Genomic DNA, 16,095 nt, shown 5'->3' with positions numbered 1-16,095 from the left:
CAGTCCGTTTCTGGCCCGAAACGACTCGACTCGCCTACGCGCAAATTCGAACCGAAACAGTACACCTGCCGGGACGTTTGCGCCTCAGTTTATAGCCGACGGCACGCAAGACCTACCCGAAGTACGCGGCATCGAGGGCGAGAACGACTTCTCGGGCAAGCGATATGTCTGGTTGCGAGACGCAAAGACAGCCTTTGTGCGGGGTTGGGTAGTAGAGGAACTCCCAGGAGGACAATTACTCGTGCAATGCGACAATGGGGAGCAGCACGAGGTGGACTCCGAATCCGTGGACAAGGTCAATCCGGCCAAGTTCGACAAGGCCGATGACATGGCTGAGCTCACGCATCTCAACGAGCCCTCAGTCATCCACAATCTGCACATGCGCTACCAAGCGGATCTAATATACGTGCGTTGCTGCAGGTAATCTTGCAGACCCTTGAACTGACGGCATTCAGACATACTCGGGGCTGTTTCTCGTAACAGTGAATCCATACTGCCCGCTTCCTATATACTCTCGAGAATATATCAACATGTATCGAGGGCGAAGCAGAGAGGAAACCAAGCCGCATATCTTTGCGATGGCCGACGAGGCATTCCGCAACTTAGTGGACGAAGGTGCCAATCAAAGTATCCTAGTAACGTACGATAGCCAAACATGCTACCCAGACCTGTATTGACGTATTTCAGTGGAGAGTCGGGTGCCGGTAAAACAGAAAATACAAAAAAGGTCATCCAATATCTTGCAGCAGTTGCAACCTCGGATAGTCCGCGCGGGAAGTCGGGTGGCAGACAGCACTCAAACCTCTCCGAGCAGATCCTCCGCGCGAATCCAATCCTCGAAGCCTTCGGTAACGCCCAAACCGTGCGGAATAACAATTCGTCCCGTTTCGGCAAATTCATAAGGATTGAATTTACACGCACTGGTCAGATTGCGGGGGCCTATATTGACTGGTATCTGCTCGAAAAGTCGAGAGTCGTCCGACTCAACGGGAACGAGCGTAACTACCATGTCTTTTATCAACTTCTTCGCGGTGCCGATGACCAGATGAAGCGGGACTTCCTCCTGAATGGTTCGGACGCAGAGGACTTTGATTACACCAAACATGGCAATGATACAATTTCAGGTGTTTCCGATCGGGATGAGTGGAATGCGCTCATTGAGGCTTTCCATGTAATGAACTTCTCGGACAAGGAACAGGCTTCGATTTTGAAGACCGTTGCGGCTGTCCTTCAGCTCGGCAATATCAAAGCTATTAAAGAGAGCCGGCGAGCGGACCAGGCCGCGTTTGAACCCGAGTCGATCGAGCAAGCACAAAAGGTGTGCCAGCTTCTTGGAATCTCCATGGAAGATTTCGTCAAAGCTCTGTTACACCCACGTGTCAAGGCAGGCCGCGAATGGGTAGAGAAGGTTCAAACCCCGGAACAGGTCAATCTTGCCATTGATGCCCTGGCCAAGGGTATCTATGAGCGAGGCTTTGGTGATCTTGTGGACCGCATCAATCGTCAACTGGACCGCACAGGATCGGGCGGTGATGATTCTCATTTCATAGGCGTTCTTGACATTGCTGGCTTCGAAATTTTCGAGGAAAACTCTTTCGAACAGCTTTGCATCAATTACACTAACGAGAAGCTGCAACAATTCTTCAACCACCACATGTTTGTTTTGGAGCAGGAGGAGTACGCTCGAGAGCAAATTGAGTGGAAATTCATTGACTTCGGCCGCGACCTTCAGCCGACCATTGACCTCATCGAATTGCCAAATCCGATTGGTATTTTCTCTTGCCTGGACGAGGACAGCGTTATGCCAAAGGCTACGGATAAGAGCTTCACCGAGAAACTACATTCTCTGTGGGATCGTAAAAGCACAAAGTACAAACGCTCTCTGCTTACCCAGGGCTTCATGCTGACGCATTACGCTGCTGAAGTTGAGTACTCTACGGAGGGCTGGCTGGAGAAGAACAAGGATCCTCTGAATGACAACGTCACCCGCCTGCTCGCTGGCTCTACAGACAAGCATGTTGCGACTCTATTTGCAGACTGTGCAGATACCGATGATGGTCTTGGAGGAGCTCGAAACCGCGTTAAGAAAGGCTTGTTCCGGACGGTGGCCCAGCGCCATAAGGAGCAACTGTCCACACTGATGACACAACTCCACTCAACACACCCCCATTTCGTGCGCTGCATACTTCCCAATCATAAGAAGCGACCAAAGCAATTCAGCGCGCCTTTAGTGCTTGACCAACTACGATGTAATGGTGTGCTAGAAGGAATAAGGATTGCCCGCACTGGCTTCCCTAACCGACTTCCGTTCGTAGAATTCCGTCAGCGCTACGAAGTCCTCTGCAACGACCTGCCGAAGGGTTATCTTGAAGGACAGGTTGCCGCTAAGATGATCCTTGAGAAGCTTCACATGGACACTGCGCTCTATCGTGTTGGTATCACTAAGGTTTTCTTCCGAGCTGGTGTTCTAGCTGAGCTAGAGGAGCAGCGCGACACACTCATCCGCGACATCATCACTCGATTTCAGTCATCGGCCAGAGGTTTTATCCAACGTCGCATTGCCCACAAGCGCTTGTATCGAGCCGAGGCCACGCGAATCATCCAGCGAAATTTCCAAGTCTACCTTGACCTACAATCCAATCCTTGGTGGAGGCTCTTTGCTCGCATGAGGCCAATGCTGGGCGCGACTCGCCAAGCTGCCGAAGTGAAGAAGCGGGACGAAATGATTCAAAAGCTAGAAGAGAAGATGCAGCAGGAAGCGGCAGACAAACTCCGCGTTGAAGATGATCGTCGTCGTGCGGAGATGGACATCCAGCGCATCCAAAAGACTTTAGAGAGTGAACGTGCCTTGGCTCTCGACAAAGAGGAAATCTTCAAACGCCTTCAGATTCGCGAGGCCGAGCTCTCCGAGAAACTTGCTGAAGCCATTGAAGACCAGGACAAGCTCGAGGATCAGCTGGACGTTCTAATGGAAGCCAAAAAGAAGGCCGAAGAGCAGGCCGAGCTTTGGCGGAATGAGCTCGAGCAAGCGGGCCAAATCATTGGCAACCTGGAAGGCGAGAAGCAAGACCTGGAAGATCAACTTACAAAACTGGATCAACAACTGGTCGATCTCGAAAACGCGAAGTCTGAACGCAGTCAAGCCGAGGAGTCGCTGAACCAAGAGGTCAAGATGTTGAAGAGCCATCTATCATTGAAAGAACGGAAGCTCCAGGATCTCGAAACGAAGTTATTGAAAACTGACCAGGACCTGGACATTAAGCTCGCGGCATCGAACAAGGAGCTGCAGAATACTAAGCAGCAAGTCAAAGAATTGCTTGACGAGAATCGCCAAGTACGTCAACAAATCGCCGACCTTTCATCTACTTCAACGAGCTACGAAGACTTGATCAGACGGAAAGAGAGTGAACTAGCGATTCTAAAGACTGATCTCAAGAGCTATGAATCCGACCGCCAGCTATTTGATAGCGAGAAGAAGACGTTGGCATCGAAGCATGATGATTTACAGAAACGCCTCCGTGAAGCAAATGCAGAACTTGATGCTATGCGCTCCCAAAAACAGCAACTCGAGCGCGAAGCTGCAGATGCTAAGCGCTTGCTAGAGGAGAAGATTTCCGAAGACGCCAAGTCTGGCGAGGGAAGGAGACTTTTGGAGGAGCAAATTGAAGATCTTAAGAGTCAGCTCTTCGAAGTCCAACGCGAGCTCAGTCGTGAGCGTCAGTCCCGCGACGACGTAGAGCTCCTTGGAGAGCACAGATACGATACACTGAAACGCGATTTTGACGCTTTGAATGAGTCGAAAATCACCATTGAGAAAGAGATGTACGCTCAGCAAGACGTCCTACGAAGAGCTAATGAATCTCGGGTGGCGGTAGAGAAGGAGCGTAAGGACTATCAAACCGAACTGCGCAGCCTTCGCGAAAAGTACTTGAAGCTGCAGGAGGAGAAATTGGATGCCGACGCTGCGGCAGAGCGCACGCAAAGTAGGCTTGCGATTGAACGACAAGCGACCCAACTCAAGGAACTCGAGGCGAAGGATCAACAACTGGATCAGCTTGAGGCTGAAAGAAATGATCTCGCTGAACAGGTCCACAATCTAACGCAGATGCTTGGTGATTCAGAATCCTTCAAACTCCGTAACGATCAGCAAAAGGAACGTCTTGAGCGCGAAGTGGTCACAATCAAGGGCCGCTTGACTGCATCTGAAAACGACAACCGGGCCCTATTGAACAAGCTTCAACAGAAAAATCTAGACATTGCACGGTCGAATTCCAGGGCTGGGGACTCACAACGGTCCCGCATTGCGCAGCTTACCACCGAGAAGAGCAAGGTTGAGGAAGAGAACAAGCGCCTTACCCACCAATTAGAAGATGCTCAGTTGACCATTACATCCCTCGAGAAGCAGAAAGAAAAGCTCTCTCTTAGCTTGGAGGACCTCAACCATGAAATAAATCGAGAGCATAAAACCAGCCGCAATGCCGAGAAAACATCCTCCACCGTGGCACTCCAGTTGGCAGATGCGAATCGAAAGCTCGAAACCGAACGACAACTCCGGACCCAAGCCCAGACAAACACACGCGCTGCTCAGTCGGCCTTGGATAGCAGCAACAGCGAGCTTGAAGAATGTCGTCAACAACTTGTTCTTCTTCGTAAGGTTTTCAATCCCGATGCGAGTGAAGGTGCTGTTACCTACGAGGCGGCCAAACCGGACATCAGTAGAGCTGTTAATATGGCCGAACGCTTGGAAGCTGCCAATCAAGCCCTTCGCGTGGCCTCGGAACGCTACTCCCGAGCTGAGGCTCAGCTGAACGAATTGCGTGATAGACATGAAGACGAGCTTCACGAGATGGACACTCGCCACGCCAACTCGAAGCGTGCTTTGCTCGAGGAGATGAACAGTAGCCAAGTAAACGGCCGCCGATCACCCTCTCACCAGCGCAAGGACAGCGAGACCCGTAAGCAATTTTCAAGAACGAACACGCCTACCAATCAGAGACATATCAGCAATGCCACGACCACCTCTGCAAAGTCTGATCGCACACTCGATACGGTCATCTTGAATAACCGTATGGACCTTGCTGCAGAACTTGAACAGGTACAGAACCAACTGCAAATGTCAGAGATGCGTAATCGTCATCTGCAGAGTCAAATCGATCGCTCCCCTGTTCGCAATGGCTGGCAGGACGATAGCCCTTCGGTCAGGCGCGTACAGAAGCTTGAGCGCGAGAACTTCCGTCTACACGATATGCTCGATGACTCGGCAAAGAAGGTCTCCTCCTTGGAGCATAGTCTGAGGTCAGGAGAACTTTCTTATAAGGAAGTACAGACAAAGTCGCACGAAGAGCTGTTCGATCTTTTGACCTCCCAAGAGCAATCTAGGAAGTCGTTACTTCAGGCGCACAACGCCACCGTCAACGAACTTGCTGAAGCAAAGACCACGTTCGACGAGGTCAAGCACGCAAAGGTCTCTCTTGAAGTTGAGCTTCGGGACACGAAGTCGGAGCTCGATGAGTTATATGACGAACGAGAGGAGGAACGGGCAAACCACGACCATCTTCTCCAAGAATTTGCGGATCTGCAAATACGGTTGGACAACGAGACTTCCCGTTTGGTCGATGTCACTTCCAGCCTTGACCTGTACAAGAACCGCGCGGATGAATACTTCAACAAACTTGAACAGGCTGAAATATCTGTATTGAAGGCGTCTCGTGCAGAACAATTTGCGAAGACCCAGGCACGAGAAGCCGAGGAGCAGTGTGCCACGATCATGGCCGAGCGGAAACAGATGGATGGCATGGTTGAAGACCTGCAACGGCAGGTGCAACAGCACGAAGAGCGCTTAGAAGATCTTTCTACTGACCTCGAGAGTGCTCTGCAATCCAAGAAGCGTCTCCAGAACGAGCTCGAGGACTACCGGAACCAACGAGAGCACGATCTTGAGGACACGGAAACCTCGATCGAACAGACGAGAAAGAAGTATCAGAATGAATTGTCATCGTTGACTCATGAGCTTGATCTTGAGCGGGAGAATGTTCTCTATGTTCGCGAAGAGAACGGTCGCTTGAAAGAGGAGATCGAAGAGCTAAGGAACAAATGGGATGACGAAGTCCTCAACTCATCCACATGGGCAAAGGAGAAGAGCAGGCTTGAAATGACCCTTCAGGACATTTCGAATTCACGCGACGAGGCAGCAAATGCCCACAACGAGGCGCAATCAAAGATCGTCAGCCTGCTCTCGCAAGTCCGCAATCTCCGCACCAACGTTGACGACATCGCTGCCGAGCGCGATTCCGCCATCGAAGAAAAGAGGCGACTTGAAGTGCGTCTTCAGGAGGCTGCCGGCAAGCTTGAAGATCTGTCAAACTCGGAGTCTCCAGCTATGAGGAACGCCGCCACCTACGACCGCGAGCTGCTCGAGCTGAAATCCGGCCTTGCTCAACAGGAAGATATCGCCGCCGCAGCTGTCGGAAAGATGCGACGTGCTGAAGCACTCGCACAAGAGATCCAAAAGGACATCGTCGCCGAGCGGGAGTCTAACGTTCAGTTGCACAAGGAGAAGGCTGCTGTCGAGAAGAATCTGAAAGACCTCCAGCTTCGTCTTGTTGATCTAGAGACTAAGGGATACAGCGGATCGGCTGGCAAAGACGTCAGGTTCTTACATGGTCGCATTCAAGAGGTATTTTACAATTGACTGAAACATAATATCATGTGCTGACAGCCGCTATAGCTCGAAAAGGCTCTTGAGTCATCTGAGTCCACGCGTCTTTCTGAATCGCGCAGCGTTCGAAATGTCGACCGAACGGTTAAGGACCTACAGAACCAAATTGAACGCCGCGACAAGCAGAACGCTTCTGTCATCGAGGACCTGAATAAGGCACGCGACAAGATCTCCAACCTCCTTTCCACAATCGATGAGCTTCAGTCCTCCGACTCCACCAACCATCTTGCCGCGAAACGTGCTGATCGCGAACTTCGGGAGGAACGGGAGAAAACACTCCGTCTGGAGCGCGAGCTTGAAGGTTGGAAGAATCTCCGAGTCGAGCGTCGCAGTGCTCTGGGTGTGCCAGGCGCGGGCAGCGAAGCTGGCGACAACCGCAGCCGTCGAGGTTCATCAATTGGCCTCTTGATGCCTGGCGAGTTTGGCGAGTTGGCTCCGGGCGAGAAAGCTAACATGGGGAGTGTGCGAAGCATACGTGGGTCACGACGTATTTCCGGCCAGAAGGGTTTTTTGTAGTAGGTGGGACCTCGGTGAGGGGATGGAAGAGGTCCGGGCACCTGAATCCAACTGTTGAGGATATAGTTGAGGAATCTGAACTAGAACGGGCGGATGAGGATGGTGATGAGAGGACGCTCGTCGACGAAGAGGTGGAGAAAGAGATCGAGATCACAGATGATGAGTTGAGCGATGTCGACGAGAAGGGTGGGCTTAAAAGGAAGCGGACTATTAGGGTTATAATACGGTCTAGGGCATTTTTGTGAGCGTTTCGTACTTGGTTGGTTGGGGGGCGGGGGGGCTGTCTTTGGACGCATGCATAGTATAATGGCGGCATTAGTCACGGGTGTTTAGGCTTGGGTTGGAACATACAGCGCTTGTTGTATTTTCCACGCGCGGTTTTCGCTTGGTTCGGAATTTTTCAAGGTTTAATGACATCAATATATATTCACTGCACATTGGACTCCTGTTGAATCAACCGCGTGATTGTATTGGTCGGGCTGACGTTCACTTACCCTGTACAGGCCATAGAAATTACCCACCTAGCACAAGTCACTGGCAACAGGCCCCGCTGCTCGTGTCTTCCGCCTCAAGATATGATCGCCAACGATTCATGGGCCTGTCCACCATTTCAGCACTTCACCTAGCTCCGCGATCAACCCAAAAGGTACCCACGCACCAAAATAAATTCCAACGACAAGCCCAAGGATGAAGCTTCCACATCCACACCCAGCTCCACGAGGGCCACCACACAACGGACATATCCGCTCCACGCCTTTCCCGACAACTTTCCAGCACGTCTTCTCAACGCGCCCCCTCCGTCAAAATGAGCTCCTCAAGCTCTGGTCTGCGCATGCACAACCTCGCGCGCCCGCCCACGCCCCGCGATAAAGCCATCGCGGAATAACGCATCGGTGAGGTACGTCACGCGGAGCGCAAGGAGCTCGAGGCGATGTAGGGGTGGTGGTTGGTCTTCACTTCACATGCCGTATGGCCTATATATATTCTCGAATTGACGATCTCTCTCGAAAAACACCCTCCTGCTCTATTGTTCCCTTGTGACGAGCGCTTAGAGTATCATGCAGCGATATAGGGTTCAGGGGTAGGGTTGACCGTGTGTTCTTCTTTCCGGTCGGCGGGCATTCGCTTCACCGCGTCGCTATTCTTTGGTTCTGCATTAGGTTTCCTATCTTTTCCACTGCTTACGAGAGTGTCACGAATCAGAAATGTCATATGAGAAGTAAGGTCCGAGATTAGGGCGTTACAGAATATGTGTTGAGTACAATGATGCACAGTGTTGTCTATGGTAGAGCTTGGATACAATGTAAAAGATGTAACCAAGAGGTCCGCAAAACAACTTTGAAGCTTCCCTGAGGAAAACGCGTCCGTTGCTCGAATATCGCCGATGCTCTTTCTTAATCTGTTGATTCTTCTCATCTGTTACCAAAAACATTGATGGATCGAATGGTGTAAACCTTTAGAATGGTAGTCATTTTAAAAAGACTGCGTCGCGGAAACGGGAAGTAAACTAGCGCATTAAAACAAGTAATGCAAATAGCTACTCCAAGGTGATGCTAAAACAATCGTAGCCGAACTGACTGCCTTGACATTTGCCGAGTGTCTAAATCGCACTATGATTCGTGGATTACCACGGATCTAATAACCCCCGCAAGAGAGCTTTTGGCATTAGGGTGACGTTGCTGCCTGTGAGGAACCAATAAAGGAGTTTCAGGCCAGTAGCATGGCTGAAAGCTCCTCGTCCCAACGTTGGTCACGCGGGTATACATCATTTAGACTACCCCAAAGGAAGTCCTCTACTCAAAGCATCGTACTAAAGTTCTTCCGACGGAAGAATGGCTCGGTACCACTTGATGCTGGTATATGAAGGCGCCTTCAGACATCTCTGAAGTCCAATGCCTCGTTCAGTATGCGATTTTTTCTGACAATTCTGACAGCTGCTAGCTCAGCTTTTGCTGCAGCGGTCTTGCAAGATCGTTCGAGCAATTATGTTGGCTATTTGATCTCAACCTTCACGGATGCGAATCCCAAGGCAAGTCTTGCGCAATCGACAGTCTAGCAATGCTAATCAAATCCTCGTAGGTGCAATTTTATCTTTCTAATGGCAACTCGCCATCGTCGTTTCGGTTCCTGAACAAAGGTCAACCAGTATTAACCTCGACTGTTGGTAAGCTTCTAGAGGTACAGGTTTGAATCACCACTTATTTGAGAAAGGAACAAAAGCTGTGCGGGATCTATTCCTCGCTACAAATAGCGCTCGAAATATCTGGTATATGCTCGGCACTGGTCTGTGACTTCATTCTATGCAGGTCGTGAGTTAAGAACCATAGATCTCGATGTATACGCCACTGGGTTCAGCTGGGAAAAGGTTCAGACCCACGGTAGCAAGGCTCTGGTCATTTGGAGTTCGACAGATCTCGTTAAATGGTCTTCCTCAACGCTCGCGACGTGAGTATGCCCGAGATGTAAGGACGCCACTGAGTGTAACAGCGTTGAAGACAACACAGCCGGTATGGCGTGGGCTCCCTCTGCCGTTTGGGATGATTCGACATCGCAATTTTACGTCTTTTGGTCCGCAAGAACCTACGCTGCGTCCGATCCTGGCCATACAGGTAGTCCGAGTCTTGACAAGATACGCTATGCTACGACCAAAGACTTCAAGACTTTCTCGGCACCAGCGGACTACTATACGATTGCTGGGACGCCCTTGATAGATCAGGAATTCCAATACCTCGGGACAGCAGGACATTGGGCGAGATTTCTCAAGAACAATAGTGGCAGTCACGTGAGTTATTCCCGCACAGCTCTGGCCAGTAAACTGGTTTGGACTGTCCCTTAGTCTCCTCAGGCATTCGATGACACTACCTACAGGTTTTGGAAGAAACTACAACAGGCGGCCTCTTCGGGAAATGGACGAGGAAGCCGGGCTACGTCACAAACGACCGTCCTCGCGAAGGTCCCGTTTCGTTTCCTGATCTACAGACTGCAGGGCTTTACCATCTGTGGCTTGATGATACTACGACGGGTTATCTGCCATATCAGACCTCGAACATTGATGGGGGCGCTTACACGAAGTCTAGCTATACGAGTTTTCCGGCAGGGCTCAAACATGGCTCGGTCACGCCTCTGACGCAGAGCGAGTATGATGCTGTGCTGGCGCAGTTTCCACCTGTTTAGAACGGACATGTGTAGGTCCTGGAGTTGCTAAAGAACAAGCAGGAGGTTGCTCGCGTGGGTGCCTAGAACGACGGTAGCACAGTAAGACTTGGGCGCTCCAGTGTACGTATAGTTGTAGTCAGGAGCTCGTCGAAAGGAGCGGCATGATCAATTTAGAAGCAGAAGTGGCAGAAACGCAGTGAACGGCGGTAACTAAGGCTGCTCATCGCGAAGCAGACATCGTCTGACGAAATCAATAGTAACTCTGTAATCATCGATTTTCGAGTTTCTCGCGTGGACGCCTTGAGCCGATGTTCTCAAACTGATTGGATGCTTTGAAGCGAAGTGGCTGCATTGCCGCGATTCAGTGGCAGGCAACATGCGTAATTGCAGCTAATCTTATCAGCCTACAATTTCTGCATTCCGACAAACACCAACCATGGTCCCTTCAAAGACATAGTGTGTCCTTCAAGGGTCGGTTAGCCCGGTGATAACTATACATTGAGATAAGATCGCGAGAGGGACTTCCCGGCTACCATAGTGAGCATCAGCTCTGGTGTGGTACGATATAGGGGGGTACAACCCCTGTTAGTCCTCCAGTAGCCTAGGTCGGTCTATTCATTGATCGCTCGAATACTTTAATGTGCAGACCTTAGCGGACATTAAACCTAATCCGGGACAATAGGTAGGGATATGACGGTGCGTGATCCGTGTTCCGGCTCAGTAAAAACATGGCGCACTAAACATAGCCGGGAAATCATTACTGGGACGATGGTAATGAGGCTATAGGCGCCCGACTAGAACCGTTCTCCGGTTCGTTGGCCTGCCTTCATAGATACGTTACATGGTCGATGACTATTGATAGTTTGACTTTCTAAAATCTCGCACAGTGCCCCAAACATACTACCTTTCATTAGTGTCAATGAAAATGAACCAAGCACCAGGTATATCCACAGGGAATTATCACGCCTTGATTTTTGAGCTTGCAACATATAGCCTCGAAGACTTCCTCGAGGATGAAAAGTGCTACCAGAGATTCGTCGACAAAAGTTTGGTGCTCACGAGGCTTGCTGATATCGAAGAGGCGTTGTATTGCCTGCATGTCAATCCCAGATTCCTTCATCTCGATATCAAACCTGGTAATATCCTGGGTTTCGTCGAACCAGAACCAGTTCCCTCGAGCAGCAACCGCGAGAATGGACGTGAACTGATATGGAAGCTCAGCGATTTTAGTCTGGCACGGGAAAAAGACAATACAAGGGAGAGAACCGGACGCCGGGTATTCTCGAGTCTATCTTCGTCCCATCCATCCAAACTACCAGGTCGAGACCTGCCGGTGTGTATCAGGCCCCTGAGATCCAGGAAGAAAACTCTAGTCAAGCAGACCTTGGTAGCGACGTCTGGTCTATGGGTTGCGTCAGCCTCATGGTGTTGGCGTTCCTTCATGCCGGGCCAAGCGAAGTCAAAAAGCTCTTCTCAAAACTAGAGGTCACCTTCAGAGCGGGTAGGAGCCAGTACTTGTTCTACGTAAGAAGCGACTCACGTCAGTAGAAACAGATACACAAGTATGATTGCGAATACTTAGAGAACTTTAGTCCGAGCACTGGGACTATTCCTGCCACTAATTCTAAACTTGAGGCCGCTGTACATCCGGATCTGATTAAATGGCCGAATGCTCTATACGAATCTCGTATACATGACTCGAAGCAGCCTCTTGTAAAAGAAATACTGGAGATTATTTTCCGTCGCGTCCTTCTTGTCACACGCAAGGAAAGGATAACGACAGTCGACCTGCATAAGCTTTTGAAACTGATTCCAAAACGATGGGAAGCAGAATTGGACATTCATAGCGGGGAGGACAACCAACAACAGGCGACGCTACAAAGACAGCTACCACCCAAGGCTAAAAGAATGACAATCACTGCACGGATTAGACTTCACGTCCACTGCACTATACCCCTATATTCCACAAGCAGCCCTCACAGCCACCCAATTCCATTTCGCAGTTTGAGGAAGAAGGTGTACCACCTCGCGAACCTGCAATTATCCGCCCTTTGCGATGCCTTGAAGCACGACAGAGCCCACGACGTACAGAAGGAGCTGAACAAAGATCCTGAGCTAGTCGGGAAAGCTTGTACCAACCCCAATTGTCAAATGCGTCCCATACACGTAGCTTTGCGCAACTTGAGCCCGGGTAAGGCCAACGCTTTCGATGTAGTCCTCAAGCACGCCGATCCTGGTGTCACCAGTGCCAGATGTTTTCACTCTGGTAATCACACGGCGCTTGAGTAAGCATGTGATATTGCGGGTGACTATGCTGCTCTGAGCGTGTGCCAGAAGAACTGGGAGGCATTTGATATCAGCAAAGACGAGTACGATCGTTGTAAGAAGAATGTGGGACGTAAATCCAGGCAGCTGCTCGAGCAGCTATACAAGAAACCCAATTGGCGGTCTGAACAAGCGAATTCACAGCCCAGACGATCGAATTCACTAGCTAGAGGAACAAATCCACCATCCCTTGGTGTACTGTGGAGATGGACGTCCAAGTGATCTCAGACGTCCAGTGAGGGATTCGCTGCCAGGCCGCCGGACACAGGTTCTTACCCGATACGCTCATATTTGCGCTGGAACGAAATAGACACGGCAGAGATGGGTCCATGCAAAGAGAATGTAATGGGTGTGTAGCCGCGTTTTCTTTCTTCTGTCATTGCGATACCTCGCTTAAGGGCGGAAGTTGCCCGCCAGTTCACACCCGGGAAACCTTTCCCAAAGCGATGCAAGATTCCGCTTCCGCTACGGCGCCGAGTTGAACTGCATGCGCAACACACGGTGAGGCCTGACAGTCAAGAGGATTCTTGCTCGGATAAAAGCGACATCGCAACACGACGCACAACAGCTGTCGGTCGCCGGGCGCAAACCCGCTGTTGCTCTGCCCAACAAGGCAACTTGCTAGGCCACTCGCTTCGCGCACCTATCGCCGAGGGGTGGTCTGATCGGCGGCCTTTTTCTCGCCCTCATGCGCCGAAGCGTGCGCGATGGACCCTCTGCCTGCCAACAGTACCCCACACACCGCCCGGTTCCGCAGCGGCGCCTTATATTTCCCCTCGGAGCGCGCAATTGACTGCCGCCCACGCACGTCAACACCAACAGTCCGCCCGCCGCCTCGTACACAGAACGCTCGTCACCATGTCGGGCCTCTTCGCAACCCAGTACGTCCAGGGCGTATACATCCCCTCGGCGCTGCTCATTGTTGGGACCGCAATTGTCAAGAAGGAGTGGCTGCCTTTCGCCGCAGCTTTGGCTGTGATCTTGGGAGGCTGGAAGGTGTTCAGCAACGGTGAGGACAAGATTCGGCACGGTTTTCAAGCTCGCCTGCTGATTCTCAAAAGCTCCCCGCAAGGTGCTCAGGCCCAATGAGTTCCAGGAGTTTCCTCTCAAGGAGAAGACGATTCTGTCGCACAACACAGCAATGTACGCAGCATTCTTCCAATTGCTCAATGTCGCGCTCTGTTAACGCTCCCCAGCTACCGCCTCGCACTGCCCCGCCCAACAGACATCCTCGGTCTCCCCATCGGCCAGCACATCTCCCTCGCCGCCACCATCGACGGCAAGGAAGTCGTCCGCTCCTACACCCCCATCTCCTCCGACGAAGACCACGGCTACATCGACCTCCTCATCAAGTCGTACCCCACGGGCAACATCTCCAAGCATGTCGCCTCGATGGCCGTCGGCCAGACAATCAAGGTCCGCGGCCCCAAGGGCGCCATGGTCTACACGCCCAACCTCGTCAGACACTTTGGCATGATCGCAGGCGGCACCGGCATCACCCCCATGCTCCAGATCATCAAGGCTATCCTGCGCGGCCGCGCTGCAGGCGACAATACCGAGGTCGATCTCATCTTCGCGAACGTGAACCCCGAGGACATACTGCTGAAGGAGGACATCGATGCGATTGCGGCCAAGGACTCTAAGTTTAGGGTACACTACGTGCTGAACAACCCGCCCGAGAAGTGGAACGGCGGCGTGGGCTTCGTCACCGCCGACATGATCAAGACCAAGCTCCCCGCCCCTGCATCGGACGTAAAGATCCTCATGTGCGGACCCCCGCCTATGATCTCTGCGCTCAAGAAGGCCACCGAGGGCCTAGGATACCAGAAGGCGCGCCCGGTCAGCAAGCTCGAGGACCAGGTCTTCTGCTTCTAGGCGCTGCATCGCGAGTAGGAGATCCATAGCTTGGATCACTGAAGATAGCGCGCTTTCTAGCGCGGGGAAAACTCGGGGAGCGTTTGCTTGCGAGGTTCGGCGTCTCATGTGTCAGCTCGGGTACTAGACGAAAATGGCAATTCATGGCGACTGCGGTATATCCACATTTCTGCAACAAGAGCTTTGGCATCTCCGTATCCTCATGGGATGCATTTGGGGGGTAATACGATCTCACAATAGAGACTACAATTTGATGTACATAATGCGTGTACTGGCCCCGAAGAGTCCAGAGAAACTTCCGATGTGCCTAGGACAATTCCATTACGGCACAGTGTTCGTGTGCGCTTTTCAATGCTGCGGAACCATTCCGCCGTCCACGGCAATGACCTTGTTCGTCACTGGAGTTGATTAGCTGATGGCTTGCGTAGGCGAGGGGTGCGTCTCACCGTACGACGTATTAATCATCCACAGAACTGTTTCCGCGACCTCATCCGGCATCCCCAATCTTCCTACGGGTACCACTACGATGTCATTAGCGCTGCTCTCCTCCTGTAATACTACGACCCACTCTTCGATAGCTCCTCGTTGCTTCCAGGCAACATCTTCGTCTGTTCGATTAACGCTGGTGCCACCCCGTTGACCGTAATCTGCAGTCGCAATCAGCTCGCTCATCCATTATCACGCCAGGGTTAGACCACTCACTCCCTTCTTCGCGTACGTATTCGCGAGCCAATGAATCAACCCATGTAGAGCACTCTTTGCGCTCGCATAATGCGGTCCAATTATCCCGCCGGTAATGCCCGCTACGCTCGATACAAAGATGACCCGCCCCCAGCCCTCGCCCTCCAAGGCCGGCATGCAAAGCTGGGTCAAGAGGTACGAAGACCCGCAATTGATGCGCCAGGCATCCTCAAACGCAGAGATAGACACCTCGTCGATGGACTTTGTACCTGTCTGGACAGTAGCCCCATGGTTGTTGATCAATATATTAGGCGGACCCAGCAACGCAACGATATGCTCATGCAGCTCTCTGACCTACATCACCATCAGCCATCTCTCTCTTCTCCATGACTAGCAAAGCAAATAGCTCAACATACGCGCACAGCTACTCACCTCCTCATAGTTCCCCAGATCCGCCCCATAGCACACAAACTTGCTCCCAAAAGCATGCATGTAGTCCTCCTTGAATTCCTCTAGCAGCGCCAGCGCAGCGTCTTGATCAGTGTTGTAATGGATCCCGATGCTGCATCCCAGCGCCGCGAGCCGGCGGCACACGGCGGTGCCAATGCCGCCTGTCGCGCCTGTCACGAGGGCGATTTTGCCCTGCAGCGGTGCTTTGAGGTGGCCGGTGGACATGGTGCGGTGGTGTGTGGGAGAAGAAGTCAAGGGTTGCGGAGGGGGAGGTGCTGCGGCGGATTGCGTGAGGGAGGTTCGGCGCTGGTGCATTGCTGGGAGACTTCGGGATTGGGTTTGGGTTTGGGGTGGTGCCTTCTTTGTCGTATGTG

The 16,095-nt window shown here is 51.8% G+C and overlaps 4 protein-coding genes across 4 annotated transcripts; 3 read left to right on the top strand and 1 right to left on the bottom strand.

Annotated features, from left to right (window-relative positions):
* Positions 1-8,799: 8,799 nt before the first annotated feature.
* Positions 8,800-10,408, top strand: CC84DRAFT_1250938 (family 43 glycoside hydrolase; the record flags this gene model as incomplete). Its single annotated transcript, XM_018184318.1, has 6 exons — positions 8,800-9,263; positions 9,314-9,398; positions 9,446-9,517; positions 9,562-9,679; positions 9,722-10,016; positions 10,103-10,408. Exons 1-6 carry the CDS (start codon positions 9,141-9,143, stop codon positions 10,406-10,408), a joined length of 999 nt encoding a protein of 332 aa, XP_018033315.1. The 5' UTR covers positions 8,800-9,140.
* Positions 10,409-11,315: 907 nt separating this feature from the next.
* On the top strand, positions 11,316-12,881 carry CC84DRAFT_1250933 (uncharacterized protein; the record flags this gene model as incomplete). Its single annotated transcript, XM_018184317.1, has 3 exons — positions 11,316-11,723; positions 11,939-12,675; positions 12,725-12,881. 3 exons carry the CDS (start codon positions 11,316-11,318, stop codon positions 12,879-12,881), a joined length of 1,302 nt encoding a protein of 433 aa, XP_018033314.1.
* A 642-nt stretch (positions 12,882-13,523) lies between these two features.
* Positions 13,524-14,987, top strand: CC84DRAFT_1166727 (NADH-cytochrome b5 reductase). Its single transcript, XM_018179037.1, has 3 exons — positions 13,524-13,724; positions 13,777-13,858; positions 13,912-14,987. Exons 1-3 carry the CDS (start codon positions 13,574-13,576, stop codon positions 14,588-14,590), a joined length of 912 nt encoding a protein of 303 aa, XP_018033313.1. The 5' UTR covers positions 13,524-13,573; the 3' UTR covers positions 14,591-14,987.
* CC84DRAFT_1151148 (3-oxoacyl-reductase) lies at positions 14,939-15,946 on the bottom strand (the record flags this gene model as incomplete). The annotated part of the gene is made up of 5 exons (XM_018176731.1): positions 14,939-14,988; positions 15,037-15,128; positions 15,155-15,237; positions 15,293-15,625; positions 15,704-15,946. 5 exons carry the CDS (start codon positions 15,944-15,946, stop codon positions 14,939-14,941), a joined length of 801 nt encoding a protein of 266 aa, XP_018033312.1.
* Positions 15,947-16,095: the final 149 nt, after the last annotated feature.

This window comes from Paraphaeosphaeria sporulosa (genome assembly GCF_001642045.1).
Source record: "Paraphaeosphaeria sporulosa strain AP3s5-JAC2a unplaced genomic scaffold CC84scaffold_8, whole genome shotgun sequence".
Taxonomy (NCBI): domain Eukaryota; kingdom Fungi; phylum Ascomycota; class Dothideomycetes; order Pleosporales; family Didymosphaeriaceae; genus Paraphaeosphaeria; species Paraphaeosphaeria sporulosa.
This window is presented reverse-complemented; position numbering and strand designations above follow the sequence as displayed.

Bases quoted from the DNA above. Each gene is read 5' to 3' on its own strand.
- CC84DRAFT_1166727 (XM_018179037.1), top strand. From the start codon at position 13,574: ATGTCGGGCCTCTTCGCAACCCAGTACGTCCAGGGCGTATACATCCCC. The intron at 13,725-13,776 runs GTGAGGACAAGA...GATTCTCAAAAG, and splicing joins CTGGAAGGTGTTCAGCAACG to CTCCCCGCAAGGTGCTCAGG. The intron at 13,859-13,911 runs GTACGCAGCATT...AACGCTCCCCAG, and splicing joins CTGTCGCACAACACAGCAAT to CTACCGCCTCGCACTGCCCC.